This window comes from Cebus imitator, unplaced genomic scaffold (genome assembly GCF_001604975.1).
Source record: "Cebus imitator isolate Cc_AM_T3 unplaced genomic scaffold, Cebus_imitator-1.0 Scaffold221, whole genome shotgun sequence".
NCBI lineage: Eukaryota > Metazoa > Chordata > Mammalia > Primates > Cebidae > Cebus > Cebus imitator.
Genome location: NW_016107536.1, coordinates 3,135,868 through 3,157,370, shown reverse-complemented (window position 1 = coordinate 3,157,370; position 21,503 = coordinate 3,135,868). Strand labels below are relative to the sequence as shown.

At 45.2% G+C, this 21,503-nt stretch overlaps 1 protein-coding gene across 1 annotated transcript in view; it reads right to left on the bottom strand.

Moving 5' to 3' along the window:
* The window catches only part of DOCK5 (dedicator of cytokinesis 5), a 223,743-nt gene extending 202,997 nt beyond the window's left edge, over positions 1-20,746 (bottom strand). Inside the window, exon 1 of the mRNA XM_017549772.2 lies at positions 20,470-20,746. Coding sequence (XP_017405261.1) covers positions 20,470-20,512 — 43 coding nt within the window. The 5' untranslated portion in view covers positions 20,513-20,746. The remainder of the gene's footprint in view (positions 1-20,469) is intronic.
* Between the last annotated feature and the right edge of the window lie 757 nt (positions 20,747-21,503).

Below are 21,503 nucleotides of genomic sequence, written 5' to 3'. Positions count from 1 at the left end.
TTTTCACAGAATGCTGGAGCAAACTTGTACTAGTTTGTGAGGGCCACATGTTAAATTTTCAGGAATTCTGTGAGCTATCTGCTAATCCACTGCTAGTCTGAAACTGGCCCCTGTGGGAGTATTTACACCACAGATATTGGCAAATGCTACAAATTCAGTTTTTTTTTCTCCCACTCTAGAGAGCTAGTTTACCAGCACACCATTGCAGCATGAATGCTTAAAGAGGAAGAAAAAAAAATCAAGGTAAATAAGTCTTTCCACAATCTGACACAATCTATATCATTTTCCTCTTTTCTGCTTCACCCACCCTTTGCTTCAGCCAGAATGGGCAACTTCCTCATTATCCACTTGGCAAAAATACCTGTGTTAGAGCCAGGGCTCTTGCAGTGACAGGTCTTCAGCCTTCCTAAACCCGATGTCCATCCCTATGAAGTTCAGCTTATTCCCTGAAGCTTCCCCAACTCTCTCAATTGGAGAAACCTCAGCTTCTCTAAACTCCCACGACCCCGACTGGACTTTTTTGCAACTTTTTTCATGTTCAGCCTTCCTTTCCCCGGAGTTATTTCTGGCTTTATACATTGCGGTCTTTTAATTCATTATAAACTTCCCACAAACAGAATTTGTGTCCACTGCTCTTAAGTGTTAAGAGAAGTACCAATTAAGTGTGCAACAGCATTATCTCTGAGTATTCCAAGTGCTGAGTGTATACCTGATACTCAGATACCTGGTGAATAGGTAAAGAATGAACACAGAGCACTTATTTGCACGAGCCTCCAGTAACCCATCCATGTCTCTCTCCCCTTCCCACACCTGCAATTCTAGACCTGCAAACTCATGAGTTCCCAAACTGATCTCGACCCTGAAAACTGAATCAGCAACAACAGGATTTTCAAAAAGTTGCCAAAGGCATGTATCTGATGTGTGTATGAATTACTTTCAGTAGATTCAAATGCCTGTAAAAGAGTGGGGGAAATCAAGGGTTCAACTACAGAGATCAAACTTTGATCTGGCAACAGTGGGCTCATATTTCAAATAACATTCAACTCCCTGTGTCTCAGTCAGCTTAGGCTGCCATAACAAAATGCCACAGACTGTGCGGTTTAAGTAACAGAAATGTGTTTTCTCAGAGCTTTGGAGACGGGAAGTCCAGGATCAAGCCACCATCACAGTCAATTTCTGGTGAGGACTCTCTTCCTGGCTTGTAGATGGCCACCCTCTCATTGTATCTTCACATGGAACAGAAAGAGAAAGAGAAAGAGAGAGAGAAAAACATAGAGAACACATGAAAGAGCTCTCTTCTTATAAAAGAAAAGAAACCAGGCACGGTGGCTCACATCTGTAATCCTAGCATTTTGGGAGGCTGAGGCAGAAGGATTGCTTGAGGCCAGGAGTTCAAGACCAACCTGGCCAACATAATGAGACCCTGCCTGTACTTTTATTAATTTTTTAATAAAATAAATTTTTAAAAAATATTTTTTACAAAAGCACTAATCTCCTCATGAGGGCCCCACCACAACCTCATCTAAAGCAAATTATCTCCCAAAGGCCCCAACTCCAAATACCATCACACTGGAGGCTGAGGCTTCAATACAGGAATCTGCGAAGGATATAATTCAGTCCATAGCACCCTGTTAAAACCAGTCTCCCTTTAAATACTTTGGGAAAGACAACTGAGAGATTTGGGGAAATCCAAGAACTGGAAACCAGATGAAAAAGATCACAAGTTCAGCCTCAGGTGGAGAAAATTAGTTCTTCCTATTATGTATGACTTAGCCAGTCTGAAGAGTATATGAAAGCCACCAAGAAGTCAGCAGGAAAACTACTGGCTTACCATTGGCATGGGAAGAAAATCTGGCCATAAAGAAATGGGGTTCTTTGCACCAAAGCTTCTGTAGACAAAGTCTCCTGAGTCAGTCTTCAGCCAGCAAGTTCAATGGCACGTCAACTTTAGATCTTAGCAGTTTTTAGTCCATCAATGTGGCCTTACAGGCACTGCTTAATTCATCTGCAGAAATTTTCAACAACTGAAAATTCGTGACACTCTAAGAATCTGGAGGTAAAAGAAAATATTATCTCTGCTTTGCAGCTGCAAAAACTAAGCTAAAGAGAGTCAAACCACTTGGATGCCACTGTAACAGAGACTGAAATACAAACCCAACTTCCTAATCCTGGTATCAATACTTCTCTGTTAGTTTCACTCCATGTGCTATCCTCCAAAAACCTAAATGCCCCTAAAAGAAGTGACTTCTATGAAGTCGGTAATTCCTGAAGCTTCATCGAAATCCATGCTATTAAAATAATTGGCAAAGAATTCTAAGAACTGAGGCAGACAAACAAACATGCTATAAGTAACTATTTCTGCAGGAAAAACAAACCAACCCTCTAATCTTCCAAAAGTATAAAACCCTGTCACTCAAGGCTGCTGATAAATGCAAGAAGATAAAGATATCTAAGACGATTAAACATATGTTTGATTTTAGATATTTCTATTTCCTCCATCTGTATTTTTTTTTATAGGAGCAATTTTAGGAAGACAGGACCACTGAGATGCTGTACTTTTCTAAGGTTTTACAACTGTTAGCTAATGTCTCCCCAACATGGAATTTTGTACCTTGGACCCTAAAAGAAATTAAACCAAAAGTAAAGAGGGCGGGAAGCAAATAAAAGTAAAAATCAGTATGTCCTTACAACCTCCCTGACAGACTCCAATCAGATCTTTAAAAATGAGTCTTTTGGGCCGGGCGCAGTGGCTCACACCTGCAATCCCAGCACTTTGGGAAGCCAAGGCAGGTGGATCACGAGGTCAAAAGATCGAGACCATCCTGGTCAACATGGTGAAAGCTTGTCTCTACTAAAAATACAAAAAAATTAGCTGGGCATGGTGGCGCATGGCTGTAGTCCCAGCTACTCAGGAGGCTGAGGCAGGAGAATTGCCTGAACCCAGGAGGCGGAGGTTGCGGTGAGCCGGGATCACGCCATTGCACTCCAGCCTGGGTAACAAGAGCGAAACTCCGGTCTAAAAAAAAAAAAAAAAAGAGTCTTTTGGACACACCTGAGAGGCTCTCTCTTTTCCTGGTCTAAAATCTATCCCCATGTCACCACATTGTACCTGAATCAAATGCCACCAGAGGAGAGGGATACAGGGTTTGCTTTACAGAGTGAGTATTTGTTTTTGAAATAAGTCATGTTGTCAAAATCAGAGCTGGGCACATATACCCATTTCTCATTCACGAAAGGAAATATACGACAGATTCAAAATTTCCAAGGCTCTTGGCTTAGATCACAGCTCAAACATGAATAAAATTCTTCTGTAGCCTCAAACCAGTTCTGAATTTGTGAGCTCACCAGAGGACCTCCCTGAAGCTATCAAACAATTTGAAAATAATCTTCAGCAGCAACTCTAATTCTGCCAAAGAGAAACTGGATGCTACCCTCTGCCAAGCCATGTAAGGATCTCCTGAAAAGTGATGCCAGGATACTCTATACGCAAGCAACTTTTTAATTCAAGAAGACATTAGTCTTCTTGGATCTGAGGCAGGCTTTCAGGCACATAAGATAGTCACTCAGGATTCTGTCCTCAATGGATTCCTGTCCTCTGATTCTATGATAATCTGATTGGTAAGATAAAGAATAGCTGACCAAGAGCTACAGGTCACACGTCCATGAATTCATAACAATGGAGATGTATTTGGTAGCACTCTTATCAAGCCAAAGAAAAGGAAAGCAGCATTATGAAGCCCTGCCTCCTGCTTCTATGTGTGTTTCTATAGACTCTGTCTTACACAGTCATCTCCCAGTGTCCCCCATGTCACATGGTTTCAGGTACCCAACGTCTAAAAATATTAAATAAAAAATTCCAAAAAAACCTGCCGGGGTATTGCAGTGATGTTCAGGTCACCCATATTTTACTTAATCATGACCCCAAAGTGCAAGAGTGGTAATACTGGCATATTGTTTTGATCGTTCTTTTTTATTGTTAGTTACTGTTGATAACTTCTTACTGTGCCTAATATAGAAACTCAGCCTTATCCTAGATGTATTTGTATAGAAGAGGCATCGTATAATTCACACACACATTATCCGCAGTTTCAGGCATGCCTTCAGGATAAGGGGGGACTGCTGTGTGATCCTCACCACCATCCAGCTCAGCGAGTCCTTGGAACATAGAAGGTGCTCAGTGAACATCGGCTTCCTCAGAGCAGTGAGGTAAGTTAGCTGCAGTGAATGGGGATTCACACTCAACGTGGCGTGACTCAGAACATTCATGTTAGTTTGTTGTGTGTGCATTCATTCATTCATTCATTCCTCTTAGGATCCCAGGCTGTTTTAAGCCAGTGAGTAGGTATCACCCCAAAAGCACAGGATCAGAAAGCAACAGTCCCATCACCCAGAGATCCCAGGGAATTCAAATATTTTCCAGGGGCAGGCACAGTGGCTCACACCTGCAATGCCAACACTTTGGGAGGCCAACGTGGATGGATTGCTTGAGGCCAGGAGTTCAAGACCAGCCTGGCCAACATGGTAAAACCCCACCTCTTCTAAAAACACAAAAATTAGCTGGGGGTGGTTGCACACACCTGTAATCCCAGCTACTAGCAAGGCTGAGGAATGAGAATCACTTGAACCTGGGAGGCAGGTGATTGCAGTGAGCTGATATGGTACCACTGCACTCCTGCCTGAATGACAGAGTAAGACTCTGTCTCAAAAAGAAATACATATATATTTTTCTTCCAGGAAGATGGAAGATTCTTGCACGATAAGACCATTTCTGGTCATAAGGCTCTAAATTAAAAATATACTCAAATCTATTCTGAACTTTGAGGATAGGTTCTGAGCCAACCAATATTAACTGCTTGGTAATCAGCCCTGCTCTGCAAACAAAGCCACCTGATTGCCAGCAAGGTTACTGTCAGGGAGGCTGCCACTGAGCAAACTTTCAGATAGCGATCAGGTACTGCCCACTGTACCAGGAAGTGTGCTAATCTTATTCCTACCTTCTTACTTGGCTTACAGCCTTCTATGACTTCACAAGGCAAAGAGTAATAAAACTTAGGAGACCTGCACTTCAAAAATCCCAGCCACAAGCAACTACTCTCCAAAACTTCATTCTGCAGCCGATGGCTCTTGCATCTACTTGACGATTCTGATTTCAAGCATGGTTTGGCTGCCTGGCTCCACAGCCTGCAGGAGTAAAATTAGTATCCAGGGTTCTCAAGTTAGCTTAACCTGTTGCCCTGAACAAGTCAACATCTGTATCCCACTCTCCTTAGGTAACTCTCTCTCACACACACACACACACACACACACACACACACACACACACACATATATTTTTTTGAGACAGAGGCTCACTCTGCCACCCAGAATGGAGTACAGTGACACGATCTTGTCTCACTGCAACCTCCACCTCCCAGGTTCAAGCAATTCTCCTGCCTCAGCCTCCCAAGTAGCTAGGACTACAGGCGCGTGCCACCATGCCCGGCTAATTTTTTTGTATTTTTAGTAGAGACAGGGTTTCACCATGTTGGCCAGGATGGTCTCGATCTCCTGACCTTATGATCTGCCCACCTTGGCCTTCCAACGTGCTGGGATTACAGGCTTGGGCCACCAAGCCCGGCCTCAGACATATTTTTTAAAAAGCATGTAATATTAGTGATACTGTTGGACTATACAAATAATTATATTTAAATGTTCTCATTACTGAAATACTTTGTTTTATGTAATGCTAGACCAAGTGTTTTATATACCATGGGGCTAAGGATTACCTTATCAAAGTAACACAATTACATCATACTTTATTATCTTCACACAGAGAGAGTAAACGAAGCCTGAGGCTAATGGTTTATTCGCCATGAAATAGCCATTTAGATACTTAAACAACCAACAAATTAACACTACAATTAATAAGTATAATTCTATGAGTTTTCAAAATCAGGATCATAAAGAGATGAGACCAGCACAGGCATGTTTTATTTTGCCCTTTATTGAAGGAACATCTTGGATTTGGTTTTTGATGATTAACAAAGAGATGGTTATAAGGAATTAACTGAATGGCAGAAAGCAAAATATATTAAATTATACATGGTCTATTTCAAGGTCCTGAAGGTGTTTTCTCCAAAGAGCTTTCACTGTGTTATCTTTCATACAGCTAGAATCAATTGCTAATATGGTATTAAGTGGGGTCCTGACACATTTTGTTCAGTATCGATAACGACTCAGTGCCATTTTTTGAAAAGATCATCCTTCAACCACTACATGCCACTGTCGCCTTTGTCAACACTTTGTACATCACTAAGTCTGATTCTTTTTAATGGCTGTATAGTTTTCCATTGTATGCATGTGCTATAAATTACTAAATCCATCCCCAATTAGTCAACACTTATGAGTGTCCATGTTTTTGGTATAAATAATGCTGTAATGAATAACCTTGTCCATGTATTATTCCCCGTATGTGTAGTAGATTTGTAGGATAAACTTCAAGAAATGGAATTGCTAAGTCAAAGGGTATGCACATTTTCTATTTTAATCAATATGTGATAGACATTATACCAATTTTAACTGGAATTCTCAAGCCACAATGAACTCCAAAGTATTATGGTAAGATACAGCACATTATCATTGCAGTTACACCAAAGTTCCCAATATTTTTAGCCCTTAAGATTCTTTTATAAAAGACCTCAAATGTGTAACAATGCTTCAGAATCCACTGACTGAAAGTGTATATAACCATTGCAAATTCATAATCTAAAACAAATCATGCCATCACAATAGGATAGACAGGCCTTCTCTGCTTATGGTAAACAACAAGGGCAGCTTGCTATTTCTGCTCTGAAAGAAGCTCAAAGCCCACCACTAGCACCTCTGTTCCATGTAGGTAGATATTGCCCCATTTCAAGAGTTTGCTTCCGATGGAGAATGACAGTGGTAGTCTCTGCATGAGAAGAGGCTCTACCTACTCCTTTATGGTAAAGCTGTCTGCCCCCAGCAAAGAGAACAGAGCAGAAGTCGGCTGGGCACGGTGGCTCACACGTGTAATCTCAACACTTTGGGAGGCTGAGGCAGGAGGATCACATGAGGTCAGCAGTTCGAGACTGGCTTGGCCAATATGGTGAAACCCCATCTCTAACAAAATACAAAAATTAGCTGGCTGTGGTGGCAAATGCCTGTAATCCCAGCTACTTGGGAGGCTTGCGTGATCCTAAGGAGAATCGCTTGAACACGGGAGGCAGAGGTTGCAGTGAGTGGAGATGGTGCCACTGCACTCCAGCCTGGGTGACAGAGAGAGATTCCAACTCAAAAAAAAAAAAAAAAAGAGAACAGAACAGAAATGGAAGCTGAAGGAGAAGGTGCTTACTCAAACTTTTCCTAAGTCTTCAGAACATGGCCTCACGTTTTCTTTAAAATACAGGTCTGAAAAAGTAGGAATGTTCTCTCACTTTCAGGTTATGATTATAATCCTTTATTAGCAATACGTGCCCCTTTCTTCACCCCTTATGATGTTCATTCTCAAATATGCCTGTGATGTAGTGACAATGCCACATTACTTATTAATTTTGCAACTAATATCATGTCCATACCACAGTGCTAAGGTCTGAAACCACTTGAGAAGTCAGTGGCCAAACTGTGGAACCCACAGTGTCACTTCCACTTTGCAGGCTCAAACGTCCCCAAATATACTTCCTTCCCAGAACTCTTAAAAAGGGGAAGACATTTAACAGCTGAACCTTCCTTATAATAAAACTTTCACCTAGAAACAAATCCAGGGAGACACAGGCATCTTCCCCTTTGGATGGAGAGGGGAGAGTTTACTCTCTGAACCTTTAAGGAGATCTGATTAACAAACTGCTCTCTCCAGACTTGTAAATAAAGAGAAAGAGAGCAGCTAGAAAACAACAAGTTGAAACAAAAATTTGCTACTAGCTGTGTGACTTTCAGATAAGTCATCTGATACCTATGGGGCTTTTTTTCTTCTGATAAAACAAGGGTGTTAGCCAAGAGGTGATGCTTACAAACTCCAGCTCTTAGTAGCTTCTGATTCTACATACAAGAGGACAAAACTGTTAGATTTTTGACAACTGAGTCTAATTTATGACTTAGTTGTTTTTTTTTTTGGTTTGAGATGGAGTGTCACTCTGTTGCCCAGGCTAGAGTGCAGTGGCAGTGGCACGATCTCAGCTCACTGCAACCTCTGCCTCCTGAGTTCAAGTGCTTTTCATGCCTCAGCCTCCTTCATAGCTGGGATTATGAGCACACACTACCACGTCCAGCTAATTTTTGTATTTTTAGTCAAGATGGGGTTTTACCACGCTGGCCAGGCTGGTCTCAAACTCCTGACCTCAGGTAATCTACCCACCTCAGCCTCCCAAAGTGCTGGGACCACAGGTGTGAGCCACCATGTCCAGCCATGAGTTAGTCTTACAACTGGTCTCTGGCAGGGAAGATTGGGTCATGAGAGCCACATTGTTCCAGGCTCACAGAAAGTATACATCAAATACGATGCAACCTGTTAAAAGTATACAGGTAACAAACCCATCAGGAGGGTGCATTCTAATGCACCTTGGCTGAGTCAGCAAGGAGTTATTTTCAAGAAGGAATTAGTCTCCACTGTGATTTCCTTCCCTCAAGCTGTTTTAAAGGACAAAGACACAGGCATGGTGGCTCATGCCTGTAATCCCAGCACTCTGGGAGGCCAAGGTGGGCGGATCACAAGGTCAGGAGATTGAGACCATCCTGGCTAATGCGGTGAAACCCTATCTCTACTAAAACTACAAAAATTAGCTGGGCATTGTGGCATGCACATGTAGTCCCAGCTACCTGGGAAGGTGAGTCAGGAGAATCGTTTAAACCCATGAGGGGAAAGTTGCAGGGGGCCAAGATTGTGCCACTGTACTCCAGCCTGGCAACAGAGCAAGACTCAATCTCAAAAAAACAAAAACAAAAACATTCTCACCATCCTTAGAGAGAGGGCATCTTTAGGGTTCAACTATCATCTGAGGAGGACAGTAACAGAGTTTAATCAGCTTTCGAAATGTGAGAGCAAATGGCAAATTTGGGAAAAGGTGGATAATGACCGTGAACCCATTCGAACAACAGTGGCTTTGCAATGGCACAGAGCATTGTGACAGACAAAGCCCACTTCTGTCTCCTGCTTGGGAAGTGGTTGCCAGCATTCAGACAATCGTTTGAGTGAGCCCAGGCTCTGAGAGGACATGGCCCAAACATTACTTGGAAAAACACAATTAACATGCTCATCCACATCTCTGCCTCAAAATAATTTCTCAAAAAACACTTTTTTAAGCTTGACAATAAAAACTCCATTATTCCTGAGGTATGCTGGTGTAATTATAAATCAGTCAAAGGATTCCCAAAAGACTTATTATATCCTGTAATGTCCACACAGACAGTAGGCATATTCTTGGTGATTCTACCTATTTGAAGAAGGAAAAAACGATTTTTCCTTCTACTGATTTTTTTAAAAAAAATAATAGACATGGTCTCAGTATATTGCCCAGGCTGGTTTCAAACTCCTGGGCTCAAGCAATCCTCCATCCTCAGCCTCCTAAAGTGTTGGGATTACAGGCATGAACCACTTCCCCCAGCTGAAATATTTAGTGAAGAACAAACTATGTATTCTTGGACCACAGACACATGGTTCAATTCCGGTACAACCCATTCCCAAGAACTAGATCATTCCTTTTTTTTCATTCTTTTGAAAGTACTAAAATCTTTTATGTGCATTGAATTATAATTATAATGTCACTGCATTGAATACTGCTGGAAATAAGCTAGAAGTTAGAAAAACTGCTTTATGGTAAAATTAAGTACAATGATATTTGATTCCTTACACTCAAACTCCACTGATTTGTCTCTTGAAATTTAGATGAGGAGAAAACACAAATTAATTTATATTTTCAGCTAACATGATGGCTATATGGCAGCTATGGCCACAAGAAAAATGTAGACAGAGTAATGTTTGAGTAACCACGGCTTCAAAGCCCCTCGCCAGTAGTCTAAATTACTTTTTCTTCTTCTCCAAATTACTTGTGATCTCTCAGATTTTTTTCTTTAATTATTGAGTGTACAGCACATAGGATCTTTTTGTAAGGAATCTCAACTCCTTGTATTGGAAAGGGGAAATAACAGATGAATCTAAATGTCTTGTTTCTTCCATGAGACTGCACCTTCTTTCCTCTCCAATTCACGTGCTCAGCACAGCACCAAGCCAATGACTCAGAAACTCCCAAACCACGTGACCACCATGCACGAGCATTTTCTTTCCAGGTAGCCAAGTCTGCAATGTCCCTTCCTCCATAAAGCCTCCATAAGTAATAATCAAAAAATAAAAAAGCAAATCCCATCTCTTCCATCTGATAATGCAACATTTAGGATTCTAAGTCCTCTCCCACCCCACACGACTCACTTTATCTTTTGCATTTGTAGCTTATTAAATCTACTTTCTCTAATACTCGAATGTCCCTTTCTCTATGCCTTTGATGTTTCTCTCATGGGAAGCACACACAGAGCAGTATTTTCCAAAGTGTGGGCAAAATCCTGCCTATGGCAAGCAAGATAAACTGAAATAGATGACGGGTCAGCATTCATGTATTCATACGGTACATATTAACTGAGCACTTACTATGATCCGGGGCCTGGGGCACACTGACGAAAGAGTTTATGTGGCTAGGTGCAGTGGCTCATGCCTGTAATCCCAGCACTTTGGGAGGCGGAGGCTAGGGGATCACAAGGTCAGGAGTTCCAGACCAATATGGTGAAACCTTGTCTCTACTAAAAAAAATACAAAAACTAGCCGGGCATGGTGGCACACGCCTGTAGTCCCAGCTACTTGGGAGCCTGAGGTAGGAGAATCACTTGAATCCAGGAGGCAGAGGTTGCAGTGAGCTGAGACTGTGCCACTGCACTCCAGCCTGGGCAACAGAGGGAGACTCTGTCTCAAAAAAACAAACCAAAAAAAAACCATAAACAAAAAAGAGTTTGTGTCCTCATAACTTTACATTCTAGTATGGGAGCCAGACAGTAAACATTAATAAATAAATAAAGGAAAAGGGCTAGACATTCTGAGGTGTCAACAAGGAGGTGGGATGATATGGCTAGGGTACTTCTCAGAGAAGCCTCTCTCTAAGCAGGAAATGTCTGGAGGAAGACCTAAATACAACCAGAGAACTGCACATCTAAAGCTCTAGGGAAACACATTCCACCAGAGGGAGGAGCAAGTGCCAAGGTCCTGAGTCAAACTGAGCTTGTCAAGTTCAAAAACCAGAAATGAAGCTAGTGTGGCTGGAAGGCAGGGACGGAAAGAGGTAGGGAGCGCGTCTGATCCCACAGGGCCTAGAGGGTATGACCAGGAACTTCGGTGCCATCCCAACTGCAGGGGGAAAGCAGGAGCGTGGCAATGTCAGGTTCTTGCCTTTAGAAAGTTCCTCTTGGCTGGGCTTGGTGGTTCATGCCTAGAATTCCAGCACTTTGTGAGGGTAAGGAGAGAGAATCACTTGAGGCCAGGAATTCAAGACCAGACTGGGCAACAAAGCAAGATCCTCATCTAAAAAAAAAGTGGTAAGGAATCTAGTAAGAAGACCATTGCAGCTGGGTGTGGTGGTGGCTCATGCCTGTGATCCCAGCAGTTTGGGAGGCCAAGGTGGGCAGATCACTTGAGGTCAGGAGTTCAAGACCAGCCTGGCCAACATGGTGAAACCCCCTATCTACTAAAAATGCAAAAATTAGTCAGGTAGAGCGATGTACACCTTTAGTCCCAGCTACTCGGGAGGTTGAGGCAGGAGAATCACTTGAACTCAGGAGGTGAAGGTTGCAGTGAGCCAAGATTGCCCCACTATACTTCAGCCTGGACAACAGAGCAACACTCTGTCTCCAAAAAAAAAAAAAAATCACTGCAGTAGCCCTGTGGAAGCTAATGCAAGCTTGCACTGAAATGGAAACATACAAGCGGTAATCTCAGGACGTATTTTGGAGGAAGGACAGAATGAGCTTGATGACAGATGGAATGTGGGATAACTCTTAGTGTTCTGCATAGGACACTGGGCAGAGAGCAAAGAACAGGGGAAGTGCATGTCTGGGGTTAGAGAGCATCCAAACTCTCGTTCTGGAAGCAGGGACTGCCTGTTAAGAAAGCCACTGGGGCTCCCGAATGTTCATTGCAGCGCTGTTTATGAAAGCAAAGACCTAGAACCAACGCAAATGCCCATCTATGATACACTGGACAAAAAAAAAATGTGGCACATATACACCATGGAATACTATGCAGCCATAAAGAAAGATGAGTTTGTGTCCTTTGTAGAGACATGGATGAACCTAGGAACCATCATTCTCAGCAAACTGACACAAGAACAGAAAACCAAACACCGCGTGTTTTCACTCATAGGCGGGTGATGAACAATGAGAACACTTGTGCACAGGGAAGGGAACAACACTCACAGGGCTAGGTGGAGGGGTGGGGGGGAAGGGAGTCGGGGATAGTGGCGGGGCGGGGAGGATGGAGATAACACCGGGAGAAATGCCTGATGCAGGCGATGGAGGGTCGGGGGGATGGAGACAGCAAAACACCATGGCATGTACGCACCTAAGCAACAATCCTGTAGGATGCAGGATGTGCACACGTACCCCAGAGCCCACATACAATAAAAGAAAGAAAGAAGAAAAACGAAAGCCACTAGGAGAGGCCCAGTGCGCAGCTGGATGCGATTCCGAAGCACAGGGAAGGGGTCTGGGGTTGGAATGTGGAAGGCTGCGGCAAATGGATGGGAATGACAGCTGGGGCCGGGGACGAGATGCCTGGTAGCAGGTAGATAAAGGAGACACAAAAGCCACCAGGCTATGGTAGGACTCCCCAAGTTCTGGCAAAGCAGAGGGAAGGCAGGGAGGAGAGAGGGTGGTGATATGGGAGGAAAACCATGGAGAAACAGGATCAAAAGTCTGGCGAAGAAAAGGTTTCCAAAAATAAAGTCAACTGCATCCAATCTGAGAACAAAGGCACACTGGGAATGGAAGTGATTCCATTTTCAATTTTCTCTTTTTTTTTTTTGAGACAGAGTCTGACTCTGTCACCCAGGCTGGAGTGCAGTGGTGTGATCTTGGCTCACTGCAACCTCCACCTCCTGGGCTTGAGTGATTCTCCCGCCTCAGCTTCCCTAGTAGCTGTGGTTACAGGCATGCACTGCCATGCCTGGCTAATTTTTCTTGTATTTTTAGTAGAAACAGGGTTTCACCATGTTGGCCAGGCTGATCTTGAAATCCTGACCTTAGGTAATCCACTCCACCTCAGCCTCCCAAAGTGCTGGGATTACAGGCATAAGCCACCGCGCCTGGCTTCAATGATCTTTTTATGGAAATACAGTAGGTCCTCATTGCTGACGGACTCCATATTTGCAAATTCACCTACTCATTAAAATGTATATGGAACCTCAAAACCAATACTCCTGCACAAGTTCCTCGCTGAGGGTGAGCAAGGCGACGCTCTGCATTCTCGTTTCTTTAATGTCTGACTTCACTATAGGCAGGTAGATTTTTATAGCCGCCTCTGCATTCGATCTGTGGCCACATAACACTTTGCAAAGCCTCTGGAAAACTCCACAAGACGGTAATGAGAGAATGAGAACGTAAACAGGCCAATAATGTCTTAGTATTATTGCAAAAAGAAAGTTTCCATTTCATGGACCTCCCTGCCCCGAACATGTCTCCAAGACGCCACACGTCCCTGGAACATAGTAAATTAAAGGGTTCTGAACAGTACCTCACAAGGAAATTTCTCAATGAATATTAATCTTTTCCTTTTGTTCTTAGCCTCAATGTTGTCAAAACATGAACACATTAAGGCCAGGCCTTCTTCAGGTCATTATAATTGTATAATATCTGGCACAGTGTTATTTGTAAAGAGGGGGTCAACAAGTATCACTGTGCTGCCCAGATGATGCTGTAACTAATTAGCTATGTGATCCTCAGCCAAGGATACTTAATCTGTCAAATCAAGATCCTGGGACTCGAATCGGGAAAAAAGTTACATCTCTATTTTCTGACATTCAGCACTTACTTTAATTGTGACTGTAAGCAATAAATCACAGTTGCACTAGTAGTGCCCGTGATACTGTCACCAATAAAAATCACAGAGGCTGGGTGCGGTGGCTCATGCCTGTAATCCCAGCACTTTGGGAGGCCGAGGCTGGCAGATCACAAGGTCAGGGGTTTTAAGACCAGCCTGGCCAATATGGTGAAACCCCATCTCTACTAGAAATATAAAAAATTAGCCGGGCATGCTGGCGCATGCCTGTAATCCCAGCTACTTGGGAGGCTGAGGCAGGAGAATAGTTTGAGTCGGGGAGGTGGAGGTTGCAGTGAGCGAAGATCACGCCACTGCACTCAGGCCTGAGTGACAGTGCGAGACTCCGTCTCAAAAATAAAGTAAAATAAAATAAAATTCATAGGGATTTTTATATCATATTACGGTTACTGCAGATATCTTGAAGCATCATGTATGCTCATTACTAATTCAAAATTATGGTAGTTATTGATCTGTCACTAGATCTTGGTGCTTTATGTATTAATAAAGAAGAACATATATTGCAGTATCATGAACTTTGAAAAACACCTTCACAGCTGTACTTGAATACAGCTGTTTTCATTTTCGAGTCTTTTTTTTACTTTTTATTTCTACAAGGACGTGGGACTTTGTATCATACTTCAGGCATTGACAAACATTCTGAGAAAGGGGTTAACTGGCTTACCCAAATTGCCAAGGATACCTGTGACCAAAAAGACAAGAGCCCTTGGTGTTAAGCAATTCACTTAATCTCTGCAGGCACCAAAGTTCCTATCTTTAAAGGGAGAGGATGCTTACTCCCTAAAACCGCTCCCAGTCCTACCACTCCAGTTACAGTATATGGAATAAGATGTCCACAGTGGAGAAGAATCAGATGGGAAACCACATACCTGAGGACATTAACAAAAAGCATGTGTCTGGGTCGGGCACAGTGGCTCACACCTGTAATCCCAGCACTTTGGGAGGCCAAGGAGGGTGGATCATCTGCGATCAGGAGTTCCAGACCAGCCTGGCCAACATGGTGAAACCCCATCTCTACTAAAAATACAAAAATTAGCTGGGCATGGTGATGCACGCCTGTAATCCCAGCTACTTGGGAGGCTGAGGCAGGATAACCGCTTGAACCCGGGAGGCAGAGGTTGCAGTGAGCTGAGACCATGCTACTGCACTCCAGCCTGGGCGACAGAGTGAGAGTCTGTCTCAAAAAACAAACAAAAACTATAAGTCTGCAGTCAGTATTAAACCAACGTTCAAAGATCTACTCTGTGAAATTAGATACCTCGAAACAACTAAAGAGCTTTAAACAAGTAAACAGCTGAAGAGCTAACAGTGAAAGCAACTATTACTATTTCCCAAAACTACCTTTTGTTACATCATTAAAATATATGTGATCACAAATCCCAACATGCAACAATGAGCTACTTTTCAAAGAATCAGGCCAGGTGTGGGGGCTCCGGCCTGTCATCCCAGCACTTTGGAAGGCTGAGGAGAAAAGGCTGTGTGAGCCTAGGAGTTCCAGACCAGCCTGGGCAACATGGTGAAACTCTGTCTCTACAAAAAAAAATACAAAAATCAGCTGGGTGTAGTAGCACACACCTGTAGTCTCAGCTACTCAGGGGGCTGAGGCTGGAGGATCACTTGAGCCCAGGAAGTTGAGGCTGCAGTGAGCCACGATTGTGCCACTGCACTTTATCTTGGGTTATAGAACGAGGCGCTGTCTCAGAAGAAAAGAAAAAAAAAATCAGCCAGGCTCATGGCTCACCCCTGTAATCCCAGCAACTGGGAGGCTAAAGGCTGGAGGATCACTTGAGGCCAGGAGTTCCAGACTAGCCTGGACAACAGAGTGAGACCTCATCTTTAAAAAAAATTGTTTTAAAACTGAAACAAAAAATCAAATCTTACGCCAGGCATGGTGGTGCACACCTGCAGTTGCAGCAACTTGGAAGGCTGAGGTGGGAGGCTGCAGTGAGCTATATGATCGTCCTGCGCCCCCGTCTGGGCTATGGAGTGAGACCCTGTCTCAAAAAAGGAAAGAAAAAAAAAATCTTTGCAGACTCCATAGTCAACCTAATCTGAGGCAGCTCTTTACATAAATGGCTTGTGTAAAAGCAAACTTAAAAATAAATGTTTTGATAATTAGAAGACTATCCTGGATATTTATCACTAATGTTTGCTTTAAAGTGTTTGATATCTTCATATGCTCAAACAGAAAGACAGAGAGAGAGAGAGAGAGAAGAAAGAAAAAAGACGGGGCGGGGGGGGGGAAGCACATTTTTCCATGTCTCCAGGAAAGAACACTTACCACTGAGCATTTCATGCTGGGGTACTAGAGGACCACAAATTAAAGAATCTAATGGATGGGTCACCTCACTTGATGACACACAGAGGCCACTGAGGCCACTTAATGCTAAACCCTGAGCCAACATGCTGTTGAAGAACTAAGGAAGCCCAGACAGGCTGCATTTTAGTCCCTGTAGAAACATCTAGGATATGTCAGGAACAGCCAATAGAGGCACCAAGAAAAAATATGACAGGAGTGACTGCCAGCTTCAGCAGGCACCATTCAAACTGAGTCCAACACTCTATCCTCACACAGAGCAGCTCTGCAGAGGCACACTCCTCTTAGAGCACAACAGGCGAAGTCATAGCTAGCTCTGAGTCATCCAAATGCTTCCAAATGACTAGCCTATGGTTCCTTCACTCAGAAACCAAACCTGACCAGCAGACACTCAGAAAAGTCCAATAAACCAATTTTCCCAATTATATTTAAGCAAGTCTGTCTGCTCCATGCTTCCTTGTTTTCTCAGCAGAATATCTCATTCTCTTACTTGCAGAGATAAAGACAGAGTGGATGCTCTCCCTTCCTCAATCTAACCAAACAAAACTAAACTCATACTGGGGGGACTAAGATGTTATGCCTAATGGGAAAAAAGAAAAGAAGAGCATTCGGCCAGGCGTGGTGGTTCACACCTGTAATCCCAGCACTTTGGGAGGCCAAGGTGCACAGATCACTAGGTCAGGAGGTTGAGAGCATCCTGGCTAACACGGTGAAACTCCTGTCTCTACCAAAAATACAAAAATTAGCCAGGCGTGGTGGCATGCCTGTAGTCTGTTACTCGGGAGGCTGTGGCAGGAGAATCACTTGAACCCAAGAGGTGGATGTTGTAGTGAGCCAAGATCGTGAGGCTGCACTCCAGCCTGAGTGACAGGGTTAGACTTTGTCTCAAAAACAAACAAAAAGAAACAACTGCATTCAATCACCAGAGAAGCTAAGTCAGTGTGATTTAGATCGGCACCCCAACATCAAGGACAAGCAGATTGAATGCACCCACTTATACCTGGTACACCTCTTGAGTGCTAGGGATACAAAACCATAATGGTCTGATTCACTAAACCCATGGATGGCACAGTCCAGGAGCTGTAAGGAAGGGGCCTGAAGGTTTGGGACATTCTGACAAATGGCAAATTTGAAGGAGGGAGTAGGAATGGATTTGTACCCTCAAGGAGAGGTAAGCTGTCCTAGGCAGACTTGGGAGGGCACTCCTGGCAGGGACAAGCTCAATGGGAGCAAAGTCCTGAAGGAGGGACTTTACAGGGTAGATTGCACAACAGTGGGAAGGGCAGCTAGTCTGCACTGGAGAATTAGCGAAAGAAGCCTTGAGAGATAATGCTGATGAAGACAGGTTGAACCAGATTAGAGGAACCTTGGAAGTTAGGTTCAGACTTTATCCTATTGACCATGAGAGCCTTCCAAGCAGGGAGGTGACATAAATGTAAGCAAGGAGGTGATATAAACAACAGTCAGTTTTAGGAATAAGCAACAGGGATTTCTCTCTTCAGTTAATTTATCCTAATTGTGGGTCATTTTGTCAAACCCAGAGCAACCAGAATCTATGCCTGGTGAAATAAGTGTTCCGCATTATATCCTGGGACACTTTGCCTAACACCTAGGCCCTAAAAATGCAATCCAAATATTTTACCTTCCTCCCACACACACATTGTATATACACACACATTTCCACATATGTGTGTGTATAAAATACATGTGTATATACATTTTATATACATAGATAATATATATTATATATGGTGGTACATGTATATAATATATATAATTATGTATATATATATATATTATATTATGTAATTATATGTATAAAATTATATATTTTTGTGATAGGGTCTCATAATATCACCCAGGCTGGAATGCAATGTCGTGATGGTGGCTTACTGCACCCTCAACCTCCCAGGCTCAAGCGATCCTCCCACTTCAGCCTCCTCAGTAGCTAGAACCACAGGCACAGGTAATCATGCCCAGCTACATTTTTTTCATATTTATTGTAAAGACGGGAGTTTTGCTAAGTTGCCATGCTGGTCTCGAACCCTTGGGCTCAAGGAATCCTCCTGCCTCTCCCACTCAAATTGCTGGGATTACAGACATGAGTCACTGCACCTTGCCCAAATATTTTTTTTGACTGATAAGTGACACAGTAAACTGACTCAGTAAACATAAAAACAAAAAATTAAAAACATATTATACTTGTTCCTAGGTCTATGGCAAGAAAAACCACATTTTTTAAACATGTTAGCATTAATTACGCTCAACTCAATAGTTTTGCAAAGAACTTTTAATCCTGTTAAAATTAGAGTTGATAACATTTCTGTAGCTATTAGGCACTGTTAAATATGCTTTCTCCTAGGGGCCAGGTGAGTTGGCTCATGCCTGTAGCTTCAGCACTTTGGGAGGCCAAGGCGGGCAGATCATCTGAGGTCAGTAGTTTTGAGACCAGCCTGATCAACATGGCAAAACCTGTTTTTACTAAAAATACAAAAATTACCCAGGTGTGGTGATGCAAGCCTGTAATCCCAGCTACTTGGGAGGCTGAGACCGGAGAATCGCTTGAACGCAGAGGCGGAGGTTGCAGTGAGCCGAGATTGCGCCACTGCTCTTCAGTCTGGGCGACAGAGCAAGACTCTCAGTCTCAAAACCAAACAAACAAACAACAAAAAAAAGAACCCTGAGGCTGAAGCAACATCTCTACCCATTTCCGAGGTGCAACTATGGGAGAGACTAAGATTCTAAAAGTAACCTAAGAGCAAAAAAGAAAATGTTTTTTGAATTCAGGGAAAACAAAGAATAATAATAAATATATAACGGATCACAATCTAAAAAAACATAGCAAATATGAGACTGTTAAAAAACAAAACAAAACAAAACCAAAAAACCCTGACTCCTGGCTATAGAGTTGAAAAGCCCCTAGACACGTTAAGTATCTCTTAATTGAGACTCCACTTCATCAACCAGTAAGGTGAGGAAAAACAGGACCTCAGTAAGGAAGAAAAGTCAAAGATTAAATTACAAACAGGCCAGATGAATGGACCTGAGAGGAAGTGATAAAATTCTCAACACACTCAGCCGAGTTTATGGTAACGAATCACCCCGCTTAGGGCAGAAATCTTCCCACCTGACCTCGACAACCTCACTCCTTGATAAAAAGTTAAAGGAGCCTGACTTTCCACCTGGGTCAAAGGCCTCGCACATCCATTGTTAGGGATCCAAAGCACCACCACCAGCAACCCCTGCGCACAAGCGCGGGGCTCTCCAGCACCGCTGTTTTGAATGCCAAGTGCCCACCCAGCACAGGGCCTGGCACCGTTTCCTTAATAAAATGTCCTTTTCTCTTCTCCAGGATGAAACTCAGGATCCGGAAGGCAGCCTTACACCCTCTCCAGACAGGCTCCGTTAAGGGATGAGTGCGCACAAACAGCCCCAGGGGCCAGCCACCCCCTTCCCGTGCCACAACTTCCTGTCCCTTCCATCACCTCCACGTCGCGACTCTAGTTTCCATCCAGTTCACAACTGTCATCCAGATCCCAGTCCCTGGAGGAAAGAGGGGAGGGCGGCTTTCCTCCCCCAACTCCTCACTTAGGGGCGTCTGAGATGAACCTACGAAAAGGGAGGCCAGAAAGCACTGGGACCATGTGCGCCAGTCCATGTGCCAACCCGGGCTGGCCAACTACTCCATGGTGAAACTCGCGCTGGGCGAACGGGGGCAAGCCACAGGGCTGCTGCCCCAAATGAGCAGCAGGCGCGCCCGCCTCACACCTCAACGTTTCTCGGGTGTGAAGTGCCGGAGCTTGGGATGCAGGCGCGGGATTACGGTCCCGAAGCTCAGCGGCACTTGGAACCACTCCGAGTCCCCACACCCTGGGCGACTTCCCCGGCTGCGCTCCCGGGAGAGGGCTCCGGCCGCCCCTGGCTCCCAGAGTTGCGCAGCGGGCAGGTCAGCGGGGTCGAGCCCCGGCCGGGGTCCTCCGCCGGACTCTCCTCAAGCCTGGCAGGGCCGCTGCCCGCGAACTTGGCCGGGTGGGCCGGGCCCGGACGAGGTGGGGCGCGCACTCACCAACCCCGTACTTCTGCCTCTTGGTCGGGATCCAGCGGGCCATGGCGGCGACCTCGCCCCGCGGCGGTGGAGCGGCGACTGCGGCGGCAGCAGCGGCGACTGAGGCGGCTACAGCTCCTCGGGCTCCGGCCGCCGCGGCGCCGCGCCCCTGCGTGCCCCGGGCGCTTCCGCCATGTTCCGCCAAACTTCGCTAGACTCCGCGGGCCGCCTACCCGCCGCGCCGCCCGCGCCCGTGCCCGCGCCGCCCGCGGTCACCTGCTGGGCCGGGCGGCCGCGCTGCCGTGCGCGCCCCTCCCGGCGCCGCCCCGGCCCCTCCCGCCGGCCGCGCCCTCAGTCCGCCGGGGCCGCCTCCGAGCCGCGGGCGCCCGGCCTCTCCCGCCTGCGCCGCTCTCTGCGCTCTGCCGGGCGGGGGCCGACGGCGGCTCCGCCTCGCGCGCTTCCCAGGAGCGGCTTCTCGGGCCGGCGGGGCTCTGACTCTGGCGGTGCGTTGCCTTTCCCCCGTCCTCCCCACCCGGCTGTTACCCGGAGACGGGGTCCCAGGGGTCAGGCTCCTGACAGAGGGCTGCTCTGGAGGCACTGGGCACACCCAGGCGGGCCGGGCGGCGAGGAGTGCGGGCTGCGCTCCCACGGCGTGCGCCGGACCCTTGGGGAGCGGAAAGGATCAGCTAGAGCGGCTTCTTGCCCCGGGGCACTGCCGGTGCCTGGTACTCAGCGGGCGCGCAATAAATATTTGTTGAATGAATGAGCAGTTGACCGTTGCCTTCGCCCCCTGGAGCTTGAACCCGCGCCCCGAGCTCCGGAAGCCAGACTCGGAGCGGACTGGATCTCCCGGGACCACCGTTTAGAGCCTGGGAAGCAGAACGTTTGTCAGCCAGAGAACGAGTGCGAGGGAGGCGTTCTCCTCAGAAGTATCGGACCGTTTCCTAGGGGATCCTCTGCAGGGAAGTTGTTTAGAAAGCCCTAATTTGGAAGCCCTGTATCAACAAACTCCGGGACCACCCCCTCAACCCCAGGCTGAAGAAACTTAGACCCTC